The 18784-nt window shown below is 40.4% G+C and overlaps 1 protein-coding gene across 2 annotated transcripts in view; it reads left to right on the top strand.

Moving 5' to 3' along the window:
• Window positions 1-17742, top strand: part of KIF3A (kinesin family member 3A) — a 100921-nt gene extending 83179 nt beyond the window's left edge. For both annotated transcript variants that reach the window (XM_073555778.1, XM_073555248.1), the window contains 4 exons: window positions 10278-10331; window positions 10411-10479; window positions 13693-13817; window positions 15554-17742. In XM_073555778.1, coding sequence (XP_073411879.1) covers window positions 10278-10331; window positions 10411-10479; window positions 13693-13817; window positions 15554-15602 — 297 coding nt within the window. In that variant the 3' untranslated portion in view covers window positions 15603-17742. The remainder of the gene's footprint in view (window positions 1-10277; window positions 10332-10410; window positions 10480-13692; window positions 13818-15553) is intronic.
• Window positions 17743-18784: the final 1042 nt, after the last annotated feature.

The following is an 18784-nucleotide window of genomic DNA, read 5'->3' as shown; positions in this document are numbered from 1 at the left end:
CTAGACTTCAAACCCTATATCAGCACTCAGAATATTCTGGAAGCAGAGCAAAAGAGAACACTGATCAAGGAAAAAGAATCCAGCACACCCCCGGCCGGGGATGGCTGAACTCCAAAAAACAAGGTAAACAAAACCAAAACTAATAAGTTCAATAGCAGAGCAAAAACTTATCTTTGGGAAGAAGGAATCAGACTGGTCTCCAAGAATCCAGCAGAGAATTCACCAGCGACTCAGAAGGGCGTCAGCTGCCTTATATCCAGTCAGAAGTTCCCATTACCCAGTCACCATCCACCTGATGAGGTGTTTGGTAATCAGCCTCACTACCTTCCTTCACCAGAAGAGGGAGATCCTCGGACACAAAAGATGAATGAACAGATGAGCTCACAACAGTACATGCTCAGTAGTGACCAGTGCTGTGGAGTCGTAGATGAGATGAATCTATGCTGCACTTTATGTACATGCTCAGTAGTGACCAGTGCTGTGGAGTCGTAGCTGAGATGAATCTGTGCTGCACTTTATGTACATACTCAGTAGTGACCAGTGCTGTGGGGTCGTAGATGAGATGAATCTGTGCTGCACTTTATGCACATGCTCAGTAGTGACCAGAAGACTGGAGAAGAGCAAATGTTGTTCCTATCTTCAAAAAGGAGAAGAAGGTGGACCCAGGCAACTATAGGCCGGTGAGTCTGACTTCTATACCAGGAAAGATCTTTGAACAGATTATTAAACAACATGTATGTCAGTACCTGGATAAGAATGAAATGATTAAACCGAGTCAGCATGGGTTTGTAACTAATAAGTCATGTCAAACTAACTTAATTTCCTTCTATGACGGAATCACTGATTGGGTGGATCAAGGAAATGCTGTAGATATAGTATATCTTGACTTCAGCAAAGCATTTCACAAAGTATCTCATACAATCCTTATTGAGAAAATGACTAGGTATGGAATGGACAAGGCAACTGTTAGGTGGATTCATAACTGGCTTAGTGATCGGACCCAAAGAGTTGTCGTAAACGGCTGCACATCCAGTTGGAAGAATGTGTCAAGTGGGGTACCACAGGGCTCTGTCCTGGGCCCTGTATTGTTCAACATCTTTATCAATGATTTAGATGAAGGAATTGAGGGTAAACTGATTAAATTTGCTGATGACACAAAGCTAGGAGGGATAGCTAATACTAGAGAAGAGAGAGAGAGGATTCAAAAGATATAAATAAACTGGAGAAGTGGGCAGCAACTAACACAATGGTTTTTAACAGGGAAAAATGCAAAGTACTACATCTGGGCAATAAAAATGAAAAAAGCATATACAGAATGGGAGGAATAGGGCTAAGCAACAGCACATGTGAAAAAGACTTGGGTATACTAATAGATCACAGACTGAATATGAGTCAACAGTGTGATGCAGCAGCAAAAAAGGCAAATGCAATTCTAGGATGTATTAACAGAAGCATACAGTCTAGATCACGTGAAGTCATTATTTCCCTCTACTCCTCGTTGGTCAGACCTCATCTGGAATATTGTGTCCAGTTTTGGGCACCACATTTGAAAAAAGACATCAACAAACTGGAGCAAGTTCAGAAAAGAGCGACCAGAATGGTGACCGGTCTGCAAACCCTGTCGTATGAGGAAAGGTTGCAGGATTTGGGAATGTTTAGTTTGAAAAAGAGAAGACTGAGAGGAGACTTAATAGCTGTCTACAAATATCTAAAGGGCTGTCACATTGTAGAAGGATCAACTTTATTCTCATTTGCACAAGGAAAGACTAGAAGCAATGGGATGAAACTGAATGGGAGGAGACACAGATTAGATATTAGAAAAAACTTTTTGACAGAGTGATCAATGAGTGGAACAAGCTGCCACGAGAAGTGGTGAGTTCTCCTTCAATGGAAGTCTTCAAACAGAGGCTGGACAGACATCTGACTGGGATGATTTAGTGAATCCTGCTTTGAGCAGGGGGTTGGACCAGATGGCCCAGGAGGTCCTTTCCAACTCTACGATTCTATGATTCTATGTGCTGTGGAGTCGTAGATAAGATGAATCTGTGCTGCACTTTATGTACATGCTCAGTAGTGACCAGTGCTGTGGAGATGTAGTTGAGATGAATCTGTGCTGCACTTTATGTACATGCTCAGTAGTGAGGCATATATGAGGGAGTCGGGGAACTTGAGGAGTCGGAGGTTTGGCTTACCACTTCCACAGTCCTATGAACAAGCCCTAACTGTGCCAGCTACACAACAAAGAGAAAACTAATGACTGAACTCCATTCCCTGCAGCCAAAAGATACTCCTTGACTAAAGCTACTGTAGTTTGTCTGTGTCTTGATAGGTCTTCTACATGGGAAGTAGGATTTGCATCAACCCATGTGGAAGCACGTAAGTCTACTCACTTGGGGAAGGTTTACAAGCAATGTAAAAATCCCCATTGGTTTCCCTGTGTAGCAGGTTACAAAAGTGTTGAAAGCCCCAGGGGATTTACAAGCTGGTGGTGATGCTTTGGTTTAGTCATTGTTTGCTACATTTTAAGTTTTTAGATAAGAAGCTCTCATGCTTCATGTTCATCACTGGAGATCTCTAGCAAGGCATTAATAGCAATGAAGGAATTATCATACCCTGATGAAAAGCTTCATAAAGTAATAGGACACCAAGTATAAAACCTTTCTGAAAAATAAATAGGAAAACAAATTTAGTGATCTAAGCTATCACGCTTAGATTAGGCTAATTTTATCCTTTTTATTTATTTTTTTCTTTCTTTCCCTTGCTGAATCCTTCCCTCGAAGAGCTAGAACTTCTTTATGGGGTGGAGTGTTAAACAATTTAGCTATTTAAGCTTTTGTTTGTTTTAATATTTCTCTTTACTGCGCAGTAAAATTGACATGTTCACTTTATTCTGCTGGTCAGTATGTCTATGGTAATACCAAACTTATTGCATTTTTGGGGGGCTTAAACTCACTTTTTAGTGAGTAGAAATCTTGCTACAAAAGTTTGTGTGCTATAGGCCAAAGGCAGCTTCCTCGTCAGCGGCATAGCTCACTCTCCTCATGCCCCACACTGATCTGTCTGATTGTTGCAGGGCAGGAAAGGAAGCTACCAGGACTTGCACTTGACTGCATGGATTCTGCAGGTCCTGGCTAGCTCAAGGGCTTTTCAGATGTGATCAGTCACATGCATGGCAACAGTAACGTCAAAATGTGGTAGTGTATACACAGCGTGCATGAGAAATGAGTGTTTGTTGATATAGCTGAGCTGTATGTATACATGTGTAGTGCAATTTTTGTGTGTGTGCATGTGTAGCAGAGCTGTTTGTATGTGGCAGAGTGTGTGGATATACACACATAGCAGTGTTATGTATATATTTTTGTATAAACAACATATGTGTGTGTGTATATGTCTGTATATACAGGTGCATCTCACAAAATTAGAATATCATCAAAAAGTTAATTTATTTCAGTTCTTCAATACAAAAAGTGAAGCTCATATATTTTATATAGAGTCATTACAAACAGAGTGATGTATTTCAAGCATTTATTTCTGTTAATGTTGATGATTACGGCTTACAGCCAATGAAAACCCAAAAGTCATTATCTCATTAAATTAGAATACTTTATAACACCAGCTTGAAAAATGATTTTAAAATCCGAAATGTTGGCCTACTGAAAATGTATGTTCAGTAAATGCACTCAGTACTTGGTCAGAGTTCCTTTGGCATCGATTTGGCATCGAGTCCCAGTTCGTGATGCAGCTCGTTTAACAGCTAATGATGTTCTTGATGTCTGGTCAAAGGCAAGCATCCGTATGAGACTGATGAAACATGTGGCTGAAAAATGGTAGGTTTCTTCAAAGAATATGACAAGCTGGAGGAAAACAAAACAAAACATTCCGATAGCCTGAAGAAGCAGGAGGAAGAATGAAAGGCAGATTTTGACAATTTGTTAAACATTGCGCCTGCTATTGGGCTATGGCTATGACAAGAATACCGGAAGGCAAGGACTTTTTGCTAGCTCAGAGACAAACTGGACGCCATGGAAAAATGGGAGGTAATGTCAAAACAAAGACAAATGACAAGAAGAGAATCGAGAAAAAAAGACCAAGAAAGAAGTGCTGGAGAGGAAAAGTGGTGTTGCAGTCATCATCTGATGAAGTAGATACAGATACAGGAGACAGTTAAACATCACAGCTACTGCCGTCAGCAAAGCGAGCCAAAAGAGGAAGAGTCAGTGTAGTAGATGACAAACTGTCAGCAAGCCTTGACGTGGCCAAAGTTACTGACAGAAATGGGACAGACAAGACCTATCACCATGGGCATACAGGTGATAGAAAAATGTTAAGCTAGTCCTACTTGTATGCCTCATATTAGCAGTCTTGTTGTTGAGAAATGTTCTGCAGATGAAGGCTACCAGGCTGCCAAGAAAACAATCAGCGGTATGAGGGAGACTAATGATGCTGCAGAATGAATCATTTCAGAGGGTGCCAAATCAAAAATTTGAAAATATCAAAGAAAGTGGTCCTAAGTAGTTCCCCAGCTGCCATGACAACACATCCGCATCCTTGATGGTATTGTGGTGGCTTGGGTGGCAATAGAGTGACAGAAGATGGCTCCTATCTGTCTAACCACTTATTTGCCACAGTTGCTTATGACTGCGATAAGGAATTATATAAAGATAAACGGGGTGCTCACTGTTATATTAGGTGCTCAGAGGTAAAATCCAATACTGAATATAGTACAAAAACCTCGGCACACAAAATTCAAATGAAACTCAAATGAGTATGAGTAAAGACCAAAGTTTATTGATTCCAAAATATCATAAAGACCAATGTTCCACAGAAAAAAATTCGACGTTTCGGCTATAGCGCCTTTCTCAAGAACTTATCTGCAGAATAAACGATACATGCACTCATTACATAAGAAATATACAGTCAAGTACTAATCGTACAAAAATAATGAATCATAATTCACACAAAATAAAGACTCAATAGAGTATCATATCCATTTAAATGGTCAATATGGACCCAGAGTAATACCTGTGGAAATAATAATCCATGGACATCAGAGTCAAATTCATCATACATGTCACTTAGGTGTGGAATGCCTTATAAAGAAAAAAGAAAAATCATATTGAATAATTGGATACAAAAAAACATAGTGCGTCACAAGGAAAAGTTTACCAGGTGTACAATACAATATATGAAAGTAATATGCTCCATATAAATAATTGCAAAAAAAAGGGCATCCTAATCTCATTTTTGCTCCATATGAATGATTGCAAAGAATTGCAAAAGGGCATCCTGATCGAAATACATTGTGCATTCTCTAAATATACCGTGCAACATGTGAAAGCGCTATACTCCACATGAATAGCTGCAAAAAGAGGATCCTGATCCAAATACATGGTGCGCTCTACAAACGTCCCTTATCCCGATATAATTTGGTCCAAGCATACCTATTTTAAAGTCCGTGAATTGCTGGTGACGCACTATGCTTTTTTGTATCTAATTATTCAATATGATTTTTCTTTTTTCTTTATAAGGCATTCCACACCTAAGTGACATGTATGATGAATTTGACTCTGATGTCCATGGTTTATTATTTCCACAGGTATTACTCTGGGTCCATATTGACTATTTAAATGGATATGATACTCAATGTATTGAGTCTTTATTTTGTGTGAATTATGATTCATTATTTTGTACGATTAGTACTTGACTGTATATTTCTTATGTAATGAGTGCATGTATCATTTATTCTGCAGATAAGTTCTTGAAAAAGGCGCTATAGCCGAAACGTCAAATTTTTTTTCTGTGGAACATTGGTCTTTATGATATTTTGGAATCAATAAACTTTGGTCTTTACTCATACTCATTTGAGTTTCATTTGAATTTTGTGTGCCGAGGTTTTCGTACTATATGCGATAAGGAATGAAACATCTGTGACCTGAGCCTACTGAAATCATAGCAGCTACTGATGTCAGATTTCTAACCTCTTCCTACTGTAAGTTCAGCCCGTTCCATACTCCCTGCTATTAGGACACTTCTTTTTAAATGGTAGAGACTGCAGTTGGCTATCATGTTATGTTATTTTGCAGATTTGTGACAATTTATGCATCTGCGCTAGAAGATACGACTGTGTTGGGGTGAGGGAGAGACTGAATGCAGCATGTAAATAACAATAAACATTTAGCAATTTTTCCTGCAAAATCGCTGGCGTCTTATGGGTGTCTTCTTTTAGCCTTTCCAATGACAGGTCCAGATCGGCAAATGTCTGATGGATGATTTAGCTTATTTATTTTTAACTGCTGAAGTGTCTATGGAAGCTTGAAGTAGTTTAAAAGATGCTCAAGAAACTGAACATGTAATCTACAAGTTGTTTTTCGATAGACATGCAGATGTTCATTCTTTAGCACGCTTAGTTAGCACTTTTTCATGCAGTTTTCATAGCGGAATCTACTTGAAAGATATCAAATACACAGACCATAACTGTTGTGAATTCGCTTTCTGGCCTCCCTCTGGTTATTACTGAAGGTAGTGGAGCTGGTCAGATTGACAGAGGGGTTGCGGGTTCTCTTTCTGGGCTCCCTCTGGTGGTTACTGGAGGTAATGGAGCTGATCTGATTGACAGAGGCTTGCCACCTGATAATGATGATGAGGATTGGAGATCTGGGGTTTCAGATTGGGATTTAAGACAGCCGACTCCCTCTATCTCTGCTGGTGATTTGCTTCCTGTTCCTCCTGAGGTCTGATTTCTCCAGCTCTGTCCCTGCATGTTCAGCTAAGTGGTTTATTTGCTATTCTGTTTGCATTTGATCTGGTTTTGTCTATCTCCTCTTGGTGCGGGTCAGCCAGCTTCGGCTGGGGCTGTGCTGAATCACCGCCCACTTGTAACTGCTTGTGCCAGTTTGTTTTATCCCCTATTAGATTGGTCTCTTTTTGCTCTGCTTTCAGAATATACCAGAGTGCTGACTTCAGTGTTTTTTGCATCAGACGTGTTGGTCTTTTGGCAGGGTTTTTTGCGTGATTGCAGACAGTGTCTTTCCTGTCCTGTCTAGTCAGTGTGGGCCCCATCATTTGCTCAGTCTATTTTCCTGCCTGTGTTTGTGTTTTCATCTTGTGTCACTGACAGTATATGTTTGGGGGCTATCTATTCCTTTGGGGTCTGCTCTGGGGCAGTTTAGATTTCCCCTTTCTTGCTTTAGGCTTAGTTAGCTCTCCGGCTGTGCCGAGGCGTCTAGGATCATCGTAGGTACGCTCCACAGCTACTGCTAGTTGTTTTGGTAGGATTAGGGGTCTGCAATCCGCTTAGGTACCAACCTCTCTGGTTTTCCGTGGCTTAGCCTGGACCTGCTCTCCTCCTTGGTGACCCATTCATAACACATAACTCTTTTGAAGCTCTGTCTTCTTTCCTTAACTGAACTGTATGATACAAGGCTATGTCTGTTCATGTGGCTGATAAATAACAATATTCCGTATAAAATAAATGTCAGACTCCTGTGAGGTGAAGAAAATCCTCATCTGTTGGTCCCAAGAATTACAATGATCGTGTGAACATAGCCTAATATAATGAAATTATTTGGTTTGCTAATGAGGCATACAGGAGTCATATAATTTCTTAGAACCCAAATGGTCCTATTAAAGGGAACCTGTCATGTGGAGAAAATGCTATTAACCTGCAAATATGGTGTCACGACTCGGTTATCGGGTGACCCGGGACCAGCGGCTCCTTCCCTGTCCCTAACGCTAAAGAGCGCCCTAGCTCGCCCTATTCTAAGGGTTACTTCTGAAGATGCTGGGTCCACGTTCCTTTCCTTATCCTCCTGTATTTGCCCTCTGTCTGTACCCTTCCTCCCACCCAGGGAAGAGGGAAGCAACCGTGCACCGCAGTACACCAACCAGACAAGCAAGGTAACACAAACTGGGGCAACTGAAAACTCCAGGCATACAAATATTCACTCACACCTATCAGAGGAATACACTGGATGGGGAAAATCCAAGGTAGTAGAAGAGAGGGAATTATCACACTTGCAAATCAAAGCAACAATCACTGATAAACCCCTCCCACTTCTCGTATAACCACTAACTCTTATCCTCCCAGTCATGCAGCATAAGCTAGGTCTGACAATGTGTCAGTCAGGACCCATATTATATAGGGGATAGAAGTGGCTTACCTAGCTCAGCTGAGAGCAGGTTCCCAGAGCTCCCAACATGGCCGAACACCCCTTGTATGCCAAAAGAAATTTACACCATTTAAAAATAAGATGAAGGGCTTCTTTTCAGTGCAGGAGTAGGAGCAATTGGACGCTGTGGTCTTCTGGCTCCTCTCTGTCACGGTAATCCCGTGACATATGGGGTTAATCTGCAAGTTCATAGCATTCTGAAGCTGTGCGGCCGCTGGACTAAATGCCTGGCAGTGGGAAGGAAATTAACTTTATTCCTCCCGGCAGTATATGGCTTTCAGTCATAGAGGAGTAGCCACATTGGCTTCAGGCACTGCTAAGTGTAAGTGATTGGCGGCTGTAACCACACCCTGATAGTGACTGACAGCCTGCTCAGCCATGCATCTGTACAGAACCAGCTGTCAGTCAGTGCTGGGTTTTGCGGTTACAGCCGCTGCTCACTATGTACTGAACAATGACCAAAGCAGTGACAGCTGGGCCCATATGACTGAAAGCCAGAGGCTGCCTGGAGGAATAAATTGATTTTCTTTTGGCAGTCGGGCTTTTAGTGTGACGGCCGCATGACTTTAGAACGCGATTAGCCTACAGATTAGCAGGTGACCGGGTTCCCTTTAAGTTTCTGTGGTGCTTGGTAGCACTCATCCTCAAAATCTCAGTATGGTATTAAAATTCAGTATTTCACTTTTAACCCCTGTCCCACATCGGGCGTAATAGTACGCTGATGTCAGACTCCCTCCCTTTGATGTGGGCTCCGGCGCTGAGCTCACATCTTTTCCGGCACATTTAAGCTGTTTTGGACAACTGACAGGTGCCTCTAACAGCCGCGGGTGGAACTAGTTAAATGCCGATGTCAAACTCTGACAGCGGCATTTAACACGCGCTTCCGGCAAGCACTCCGGAAATCCCGCCCATCGGTGACCCCGTCACATGATGGCGTGTCATCGATGGGTTGCCATAACAACCGGGGCAGACCTTTGATTGTCACTGCCGGATTGCTATGAGCGCCGCCGGGTGGTTGGCTCTCATAGAAAGTCAGCAATTCTGCTACATACAGGCGATCTGATCATCGCCTGTATGTAGCAGAGCCAATCTGATTATAGCAGCTTTCTAGTTTCCCACCCATAGAGACTATTGAAGCATGTCAAAAGAAAAAAAAAAAAAAAAAAATATATATATATATATTTTTTTTTTTACAATTAATAAAAAAAAATTAAGGTTCAAATCACCCCCCCTTTTGCCCCATTCAAAATAAAGCATTTAAGTATTTTTTAGTCGCTGTAACATTGCATTATAATTCAAGGGTGATCAAAAGACCGTATCTGCACCAAATTGGTATAATTAAAAACGTCAGCTCGGCACACAAAAAATAAGCCCTCACCCAAGTCTACATCACGAAAATGAAGACGCTACGGGTATAAGAAAATGGCACAATTTTTTTTTTTTTTTTTTTAAAACAAACTTTGGAATTTTTTTTTCATCACTTAGGCAAAAAAAACCTAGACATGTTTTGGTGTCTATGAACTCGTAATGACCTGGAGAATCATAATGGCAGGTCAGTTTTAGCATTTAGTGAACATGGTGAAAACTAAAACAACTGTGGGATTGTTTTTTTTTTTTTTTTTTTCTTTTTTGCAGTTTCACTGCACTTTTTTTTTTTTTTTCCCGTTTTACAGTACATGACATGTTGAAACCAGTAGTGTCGTTCATAAGTACAACTCGTCCCGCAAAAAACAAGCCCTAACATGACCATATTGATGGAAAAATAAAAAAGTTATGGCTCTGGGAAGAAGGGGAGCAAAAAACGAAACCATGAAAACGAAAATACCTCCAGGGGTTAAGCCATTTAAGAACCCTCGGTTTTTCCCAGCTAATGCTTGGTGGATTTAAGAGTATATTTGGGTCACTGTCATGTGGCACGGTCTACATTCACCAGAGCTTTATCTGCTCCTAGGCAGTGTCAGAATTTCCATAAGTATCTCTGGTGCAATAATTAAATCCTGCCGGCAAACTTTTGGTGCATTTCAGCATCAAGAAGCAAGGCAGCCTAAATGTTCAATCTAAAAATATAGTTACATATGTATAACACAGTTTTGTTTTTTTTCTGTTCAGGATATGATTGAAAATTATGTCCATTGGAATGAAGATATTGGAGAATGGCAGCTGGTAAGCAGTTTTCTTAGATATACTGAGAAAGTGAAAGCACGGTACTTAAAACTAACTTACGTTTTTATCTCTTTGTAAGAAATGCGTTGCTTACACTGGAAACAATATGAGAAAGCAAACTCCTGTACCTGACAAGAAAGAAAAAGATGTAAGTCTCTATTTATCTTTGTAAAATGTCTTTTTTTTTTTTTTTATTTGTTTTGTTCCATGATCTAAATTTTTAACTAATTTTTATCTTTTTATGTTACATAATTTCTTAAGTCAAAAGTGTTAGAATAAATAAATCTATAAAATATATATTCAAAGCACATGTACAATGTATACACGTTAACTTGTCATGTAGTGGTGTAAGATATTTATGGGAAGACTTCTGGAGTGACATATAGTAGATTTGGTCACGTAGAGAAGGAAACAGTTTTTCCTTCATCCCCTAAAATATAACACCGTTTTCTCACAATATTTCTCCATATCTGATCTGGACTCTGCATTTACAGTAATCTCTTCTTCTGAGTCATCTGATGATTTGCTTTTCGTGTAGTGTACCAGTTTTACATTTTGTGGAATTTTCATTTACGTTATGTTATCTTCTGTAGTTAGTCTGAGTACGATTAATATTGACAGTTTCTTGAACTGGAGGTATTTAAAAGTTTGTAACCATAAGAAAATAATCTGTTTCCCACCAGAATATTCTACTTTTTTTTTTTTTCGCTCTCTGCTGTTTTAATTTAACTTATTAAACTGGATCCAATTGATACGCCCGGTTTTTGTCATGTAAAGAAAATCACACCATCTCAAAACTTTTTCCACCTTTTTAAAGTCCCCAATAATACATATAAGTCCACTGAGAATTTGTCACGATTCCACCACTCGCTTTGTCCTGGATGCAGTGAGTGACAGCTTAGCCACCCTATAAGGGGCATGCAGAGCTGTCAGTATTGTGACATCCCAAACGCAAATCACGGCAGAGGCATGCCAGCTCTGGATCATTACCTGTCTATTTAGCTGGCTGTCAGTGTCTGATTATTGCCAGTCGTAGCCTTAGCTTGGTGGTGCGCATGTGAGTATGGCTTGTTTTCCAGTGCTCTGTGACCTTTTGCTTCCACCCTTGGACCCCTTGCCATTGACCGTCCGTTTGCCTAGCCCCTTTGTCTTGATCTGCTGCATTCCTGGAATTCTGACCTTGAACTGTGACCTGACTACGCATTTGCCTTACCTTTTTGTTTGATGAGCTCTCTTGGTCTGACCCCAGACCTGTTGACTACGCTGCCTCATGGCTTGTCCGTGAGTAGAGACTTAGCTTCATATTACGACAGGCCTTATATTTTTTTTTCCCCGACTGGCCTTATATCTTTTTCCCCATCAGTATGAACCAATTCGTACACTTTGCGATCAGTAGGCGAATCTGACGAAGATGATTTAGGATCTGGCCAAGGAGCACTAGAATCGTCGCAGTCCCACAGTCAGGGTCAGTTTTCTAGCATGATGAGTGCTTCCCAGTGTTCTCCGCTGCCAGCAGTAGCTACGACAAATTTTTGCGGGCGTAAAACCAGTTTACAATATTTAAAGAGAGCTGTAGGCTAATTTTTACTCCGCAACTCCGATTTTCAAAGGATGAGTTCAAGTGGGTGGGATTAATCCTGTCCCTACTGCCAGGGAGCCCTCAGATTTGGGCATTTTCTTTGTCCCCACAAACCCAAGAACAGTCTTCTGTTGATGCCTTTTTTGAGGTTGGGGTTGACCTATGATGACATTGACCTGATCCAAGTCGCAGTGGCAAGAATCATGAGCCTAACAGAGGAGGGCCATTCCGCTAAGGGTCACCTAGACTTCCAGGTACATTTTTACTCCTCAGATAAAGTACTGCTAAACTTAGAACTACTTTTCCAGAACCATTTGTTATCAGCATTAGCTTTCATTGACTGCTGCCCTGTAGCCACATTTATTCAGGACTGGTTCTGAAATTAGGGTTAGGGACAGTTAGATTGAAAAGACCCATTCACATTTTTACCATTGACAGGACACCGTTACTTCAGAACTTTGTCCAGCTGATAACTGTGGAGTACACACTGAAAGTGGGAACACTTCAATCTGAGTTCTTCTCCTGCTTTGTTTTGGATAATTTATCTGTTGGGTTAGCATTGAGGTTTCCATGGCTGCTTATTCACAATCCTTTTTCTTGATATCATGGTTCATTGATTCATCGTGAATACTGCAGCAGCTGATCATAGTAGTTTTGAAGGCTGACCTTTTGGTCAGACCCTTCAAACCTAGGCTTCCGGAAAATCTGGGGGTCCAGTGCCCCTCCCCCCCAGAAGAGGGGGTACTGTCAAGACTCTACCACTCACTGTGTCATGGACCCAGTGTGTGATAGCTCAGCCGCCCTATAGAATCACAATTGTGCTAAGCTGTCGGTATTGTGAGTGACAGCTCAGCCATCCAGTCTGGGGTAAGTGCATACAGAACTGTCGATGTTGTGAATGACAGTTTAATTTCTAATCACGGTAGGGACATGCTGGGTTTCTTCCAGGTGTCTCCAGTTCTGGTTGATTACATGCCAATTTAGCTGGTTATCGGTGTCTGATTATTGCCAGTCATAGCCTCAGCTTGGTGGTGTGTATATGCCATGTTTTCCAGAGCTCTGTTTCTGATCTTTTGCTGTCCGATCTTGAACCTTGCCTTTGATCATCCGTTAGTCTTGATCCGCCACCTTCCTTGAGTTCTGACCTCGGACTTTGACCTGAGTAAGCCTTTGTCATAACCCTGAGTTTATGACGAGGTCTCTTGGCATCTGACCTCAGACCTCTTGACTACCCTGTCTCACAGCTTGTCCATAAGTTGTAACTCAGTGTCACATTTGTGATCGAGCGTCACAGAAGGAAATTGAAATCATTTTGAGTGGTTAAAGTAAAAATGACAAAACTAAAATAATGAACTACTAAATAATTGTGAACGCCCTTGTAACGCAACAATGACCCTAAGCATATCTCCAAATTGGTAAAAGAAAAAGTTTAAAGAAAGTTTAAAGAAAAAAAAAAAAACTAGACCGCCTACTCAATGAACTCTATAGAAGTTCAGTTGTTTATTTTTTTTATTTCTTTTGTTGCCATCACATATAATATTTTTTACTTTATAATTTAGGTTTTGTGTGATGCTTCATATATCTGCCGAAAACAAAATATTTTCCTTACGCAAAAAAGACTCCCATAGCAACTCTGTAATCATATAAAAAAAAAAAATAGTTTTGGCTTTTATCTTTTATTCTTATAACCAGTTTCTACTTTACTGTGTTTTGTGTATTATATCTTACATAACCCTCCAGTATTGGATGGTGACTGAGTTGTATTTTCTACTTATTTTCCAGCCTTTTGAAGTGGATTTGTCCCATGTATATTTGGCTTACACCGAGGAGAGCCTTCGCCAGTCCTTAATGAAGCTAGAAAGGCCTAGAACATCAAAAGGAAAAACAAGACCCAAGACGGGTCGGAGGTATGTGTGAGGCTTTGTCATGCTTGAGACATAAATCTGAAGCTACCAAAGTGGTAGGTCTCCACTAATAGCTCCCAGGCAGCACGGTGCAGGGAAAGTGCTGGGTCATATACAACATGCAGTAGGTCATATCTAAAGTGGAACAGTACTGATAGTTTACCATTTGTCGTTGTTGCGGGGTTTTTTTTATTGATGGGGAGGGCGTGAGGCGCAATGGACTTATGCATTTATTAAACTACATATATTTTATTGGGTAGAAATAATCAATATTATGTTTCCTCCCTTCCATAAAGTTATCAGCATGCTATTTAATCGTAAAATGGCTTTCAACTTACCACTCTTGATAATTAACCACAGAAAGATTGCACTCGTGCTCCTTGTGCACACCCTGCACTGAGGAATTTTGCTATCAGTTTGATGATGTTGCTACAGAAGAACACGACTTCTGCTTGTTAGTTAATTAACGGAATAGTATCTGTTACCACAATCATTCATATTATGACCCAAACATATCCATAGGACTCTATAGGTCAAAAGCATGTTATTTTAGCTTCTGTTAGATTAGTATATCTAGGCGTTATTTTTATTTTGGTGGTTTGGAATAGCATAGTAGACTATGTGATGCCATACAAAAGTAGACAGTAAAGGACATATCACTATATAACTTTAATAAACACAAAACATTGGAAACTGATAGGATACATTGCGGTCTACCAAGGCTCCTAGTGGATTATGTGTCAAACACATTATTAGGTGTGGTTCCTTGATAGTAACTACGTACTAGGTTGTCTCTCAAGTTTTTTTGCTCTTCTGTAAGTCATTGCCGGCTTATCTGTCACATATTACTGGAGGACTGTGTCAGTAGTAAGTAGTGGCCAGAATTCTTTTTAGACTTTTCGCATCATGTATCACTGTTTGCTATATTACAAGATAAACCTCACATGCCTTTTTATACTCTATCCTGATTGTTCTTCTACTATACTCTCTCCCAAAACTCTCCTGGACAGCTCCCAATACTGTTGTAAAAAAATTGATTCCACACGGGTCCAGGGAGGCATGGGGAGTGAGGGGATGTGGCCCAAGCAGTCACTGTCGTGGCAACTTGCTCGCTCACAACTCTTGACAGTTCTGAGAGGCCCCTTTCACTAGAACCAGTGAAACAGAACGCCGCCAGCCCGGTAGCACTACCACCTGTTTTTCTTTAGATATAAGCCTGGTCTGTTAACGGGATTATATCGGGCCATAAACCAGCCCCGGTAGCATGGGAAGTCAAACCGAGAAACGGACATGTGAATTCATGGATAGAGATAAAAGAGCAGCCCAAGGTTAAATTATATATTTAATCACATTGAGGGCACACTAGACAATACACTATATACACAATGGTTACACATATATAAGCCACTTGGCAAGAGAGCCTCTTGTTCTGCTCTGAGCTGAGTCAAGGTGTGAGATCTGTCACTCATAGCCTTTGAGGCTTGACCCCCCCCCCTGCTGAGCTAGCTGCAGACTGATGGAGGTCTCATAATTCCATGCCAGATAAGATACAACATGAAATTTTATCTCCAATATTCTTCACAACTAGTGTGATCCTGTAGGAGATATTATTTGTACTGATTGCTTATACAGTATATTGATGTAAATATGTGCAACATATCTCGAGATACATCAATGTAATTATATTGCTCATATCAGATTGTGTCAGTATTAACCACAATATATCCCCTTCTCTGCAGGAAGCGGTCAGCAAAACCAGAAGCCGTGATTGACTCATTACTGCAGTAGCTGTTTTCTGCACTGGAGTATGAAGATTGCTGTGTGAACAATGGTCGGAGATGGAATTGTTAATCCTGGAGCGATGTAAACCACAGGGAGGCAGATTGTAATGGCTACCTTGTGTAGGCTTTGTATGATAATCCCTGTGAAACCTTTGTCATATTATATTGTGACATGCCTCGTTATCATAGGTTCCTCATTAATATTGATCCTGGATAATGGATATAATGTAACATCTCTCCAGTGTCCTACCAGGCAGGTAGTATTTCAGATGGCTTAAGAAGAATCTGATATTTTTACCCATGCGTTATCTGTGTAATCTTACTTGCATGGCTTGGCGTATGACCAGAAAGCTCTGTCCGTACAATTGTATCTTATTTATATCCGGATTAGGCAAGCTGTAGCACTGAGCATGCTGGAGCTTGTAGTTCCACTGCATCTAGAGAATTACCTAGTCTGGATCTATATTCCTTTACACATTGTTTTTTGTGTCTACTGTCAGGGAAGCATAAAGTCTCCGGCTCTGATCCTCTCCAGAAAAGAAATATTAAAAAAAGACTACACTTAAAGGGGTTGTCCTCAATTATACACAGGATATCACACGCCATAGGATCGGTGACAACTTGTTGATCAGTGGTGGCTCATGACATGGAACTTTTATGCCTGTTAGAATCTAGCATCAGTACACATGCTCGACAGTCGTTCCAAACCTTCACTATGGGGCTGCCAAGCATTGTTTGCAGCTTTTCCTGGCAGTCCAACTTGCCTCTCCATTTTGTGACGGGAATAAAACTGATCCGTCGTGGCAAAAAATTCCCCATTCTGCCAATCAGTGCAGGATCGAGCCGTTAGACCCTTGCTGATCCGTAAATTATCACCTATTCTGGCTTGTTTCTATATACACCACTGGAATATGTAGGGGGCTCTAGATTAAATATCAACCAAATATATGATTAACCATAAACCCTTACAAACATGTACTCTTTCACTGGAGATTACATCTACCAACAAGATAATAAAAGCTGTGGGGCTGCCAGTCCAATATATAATAAAGGTTTGCTCTTACTTAATCCAGCATGCATCCACTCTCCACACCATAAACCAACGGTTCCTATGCAATTTAGGCACGTATTGTACTTTCTGTGGAAACACTATTGTTGATGGATAATTTTAAAGTTGGTTATTCTGAACCCCTTAACGCTGAAGCTACATAGCCCATTCAGGTCTTGTGGTGTCCTAGGCCAGTGTGACCCTAACAATTGGAAGATCTGAAAAGACCTCCTGCCATGTTAGCCATCTTGCCTACATCCACAATGTTTCCTAGTCCCAGTCTGTAGTGCATCACTTATAGGGTGTTACTGTATCTCACTGGGTAACCGCGTCATTTCTACTTTATATTTATTTCATGTATGTTTGTGTGGATATTTAATGGCCTAATGTACAGTTTGTTTTTTTTTTGGTTGTATTTTTTTTTAAATGTCTTTAAAAGCCGTATGTCCGTTTTTATACTTCACTGTGTTGTCGTTGTTTTTTTTTATATTTTTTTTTTTCTTCATGTAGCAAATTGTGAATCACAGAGTTGTTGGCAAATGTAACAAATATTGTATGATTTACTTGGAAAAAGAAAGCAAGTAAAACGTCCCTCTAATATTAATAAGTCTCATTAACCCTTTATATATGTGTCATGTATAGTATTGCATTGTGCACTATGCCTCCCGCGGGCCATTTGTGGAGCGTTACCTGCAGACGGGCCATGTACTGTAATTGGGCTGGGATGGTGCCGATCATTGCTGCCTTTATAGATTCTGAGCAGTTTTGCCATATCAAGGCATTTCCTGATTTAGTCATTATTCTCTATACAAAACTGGAGATGGGGAAGCCTATTCAGTAGCACTGAAGCGTGGAGAACAAATGCAAGTCTATGAATATATCATTGTATGGCTATGCAGGCTTATGTGAGAACTGATATCTAGTGTTACAGGCAAATTATTGATTTCAGAATCTTCCATTAAACCCCTTGCTTCCACTCCATCACATTTCAAGGTGTTAAACTATAGACGTAATTTAGTTTACCTATCACTATCGTCATTTCATAACCTTTCTCTCGTCTGACTTTTTTTTGGAATAAATCTTGCTTGTATTTAAACAATGTGTGTTTTATTATTGGGATGCGTCTTATTGTGAATTATTGGGATGTCTCTTTGACCAGTTTGTCCTCCTAATATATACAAGAGATCGTCATATTGGATCCGGAGAGTATAAAGCGGGCGAGAAGTGTCTGTGTACATGAAATAAATGTGAAAGGAAACTGGGCTTTACGGTAAGTGCACACTAGGGTGACCGCAAAAAATCAATGTCGGAATTTTGTCCGTCTTGACCCCACAAAACGATTACCCTTTCCAGATATTGAGATAGCCAAAATTTGAGCTCGATCAAACGACGTTAACCCGTGCCGCTCGTCGCTCAAAGTTTTAAAAAATCCAAATTGAGGTATTTTAAGATTTAGGTATTTTGCATAGTCTGTTAGACTATAAAGAATGTGACAACAACATTGCAGAAATAGCCCTGACCAAATTTTCGAACCATTTGTGGTATTTGAATGCAGAGTTGGTGGGATTATCGTTTTTTGATCCCACCATTACAGACAATGAAAAGTTGTTAATGGCTAATAAATTGCTTAGTAGCACAGATGAACCATCAGAGCACGCTAGGGTTGTAAATCCAAAAGTTAGGAAAGAAAAATTAAAAGAGGTAGGAAGTAACCGACTTTAACGACCTTCTGACAAAAGATGAAGAACAAAAGCAATATGTCCTGCAAGTTGTAAGCAAATGCTGAGCATTATATTCTGACGTTTCAAAAACTACTTTAACAAAAGCTCTAGAATAGATTAGATAACTATGTAAAATTATCAACTCAATTATAATTATCAATTATATCTGAAACTGAACCTGTCAAAGACTGAACTCCTTGTGTTTCCTCCCGCTACTAATGTACCTACACCCGACATTGCCATTTCCGTGTGTGGTTCCACTATTACTCCCCAGCAACATGCCCGCTGTCTTGGGGTCATACTTGATTCCGAGCTTTCCTTTGCCCCCCACATTCGATCACTGGCTCGCTCTTGTCATCTGCACCTCAAAAACATTTCTAGAATTCGACCTTTTCTTACTTTTGACTCTGCAAAAACTCT

This window comes from Dendrobates tinctorius, unplaced genomic scaffold (assembly GCF_039654945.1).
Source record: "Dendrobates tinctorius isolate UK_male_01 unplaced genomic scaffold, ASM3965494v1 ptg000001l, whole genome shotgun sequence".
NCBI classification, from domain to species: domain Eukaryota; kingdom Metazoa; phylum Chordata; class Amphibia; order Anura; family Dendrobatidae; genus Dendrobates; species Dendrobates tinctorius.
The sequence above is the reverse complement of the archived record's forward strand: the minus strand, read 5'-3'. Positions and strand labels throughout refer to the sequence as shown.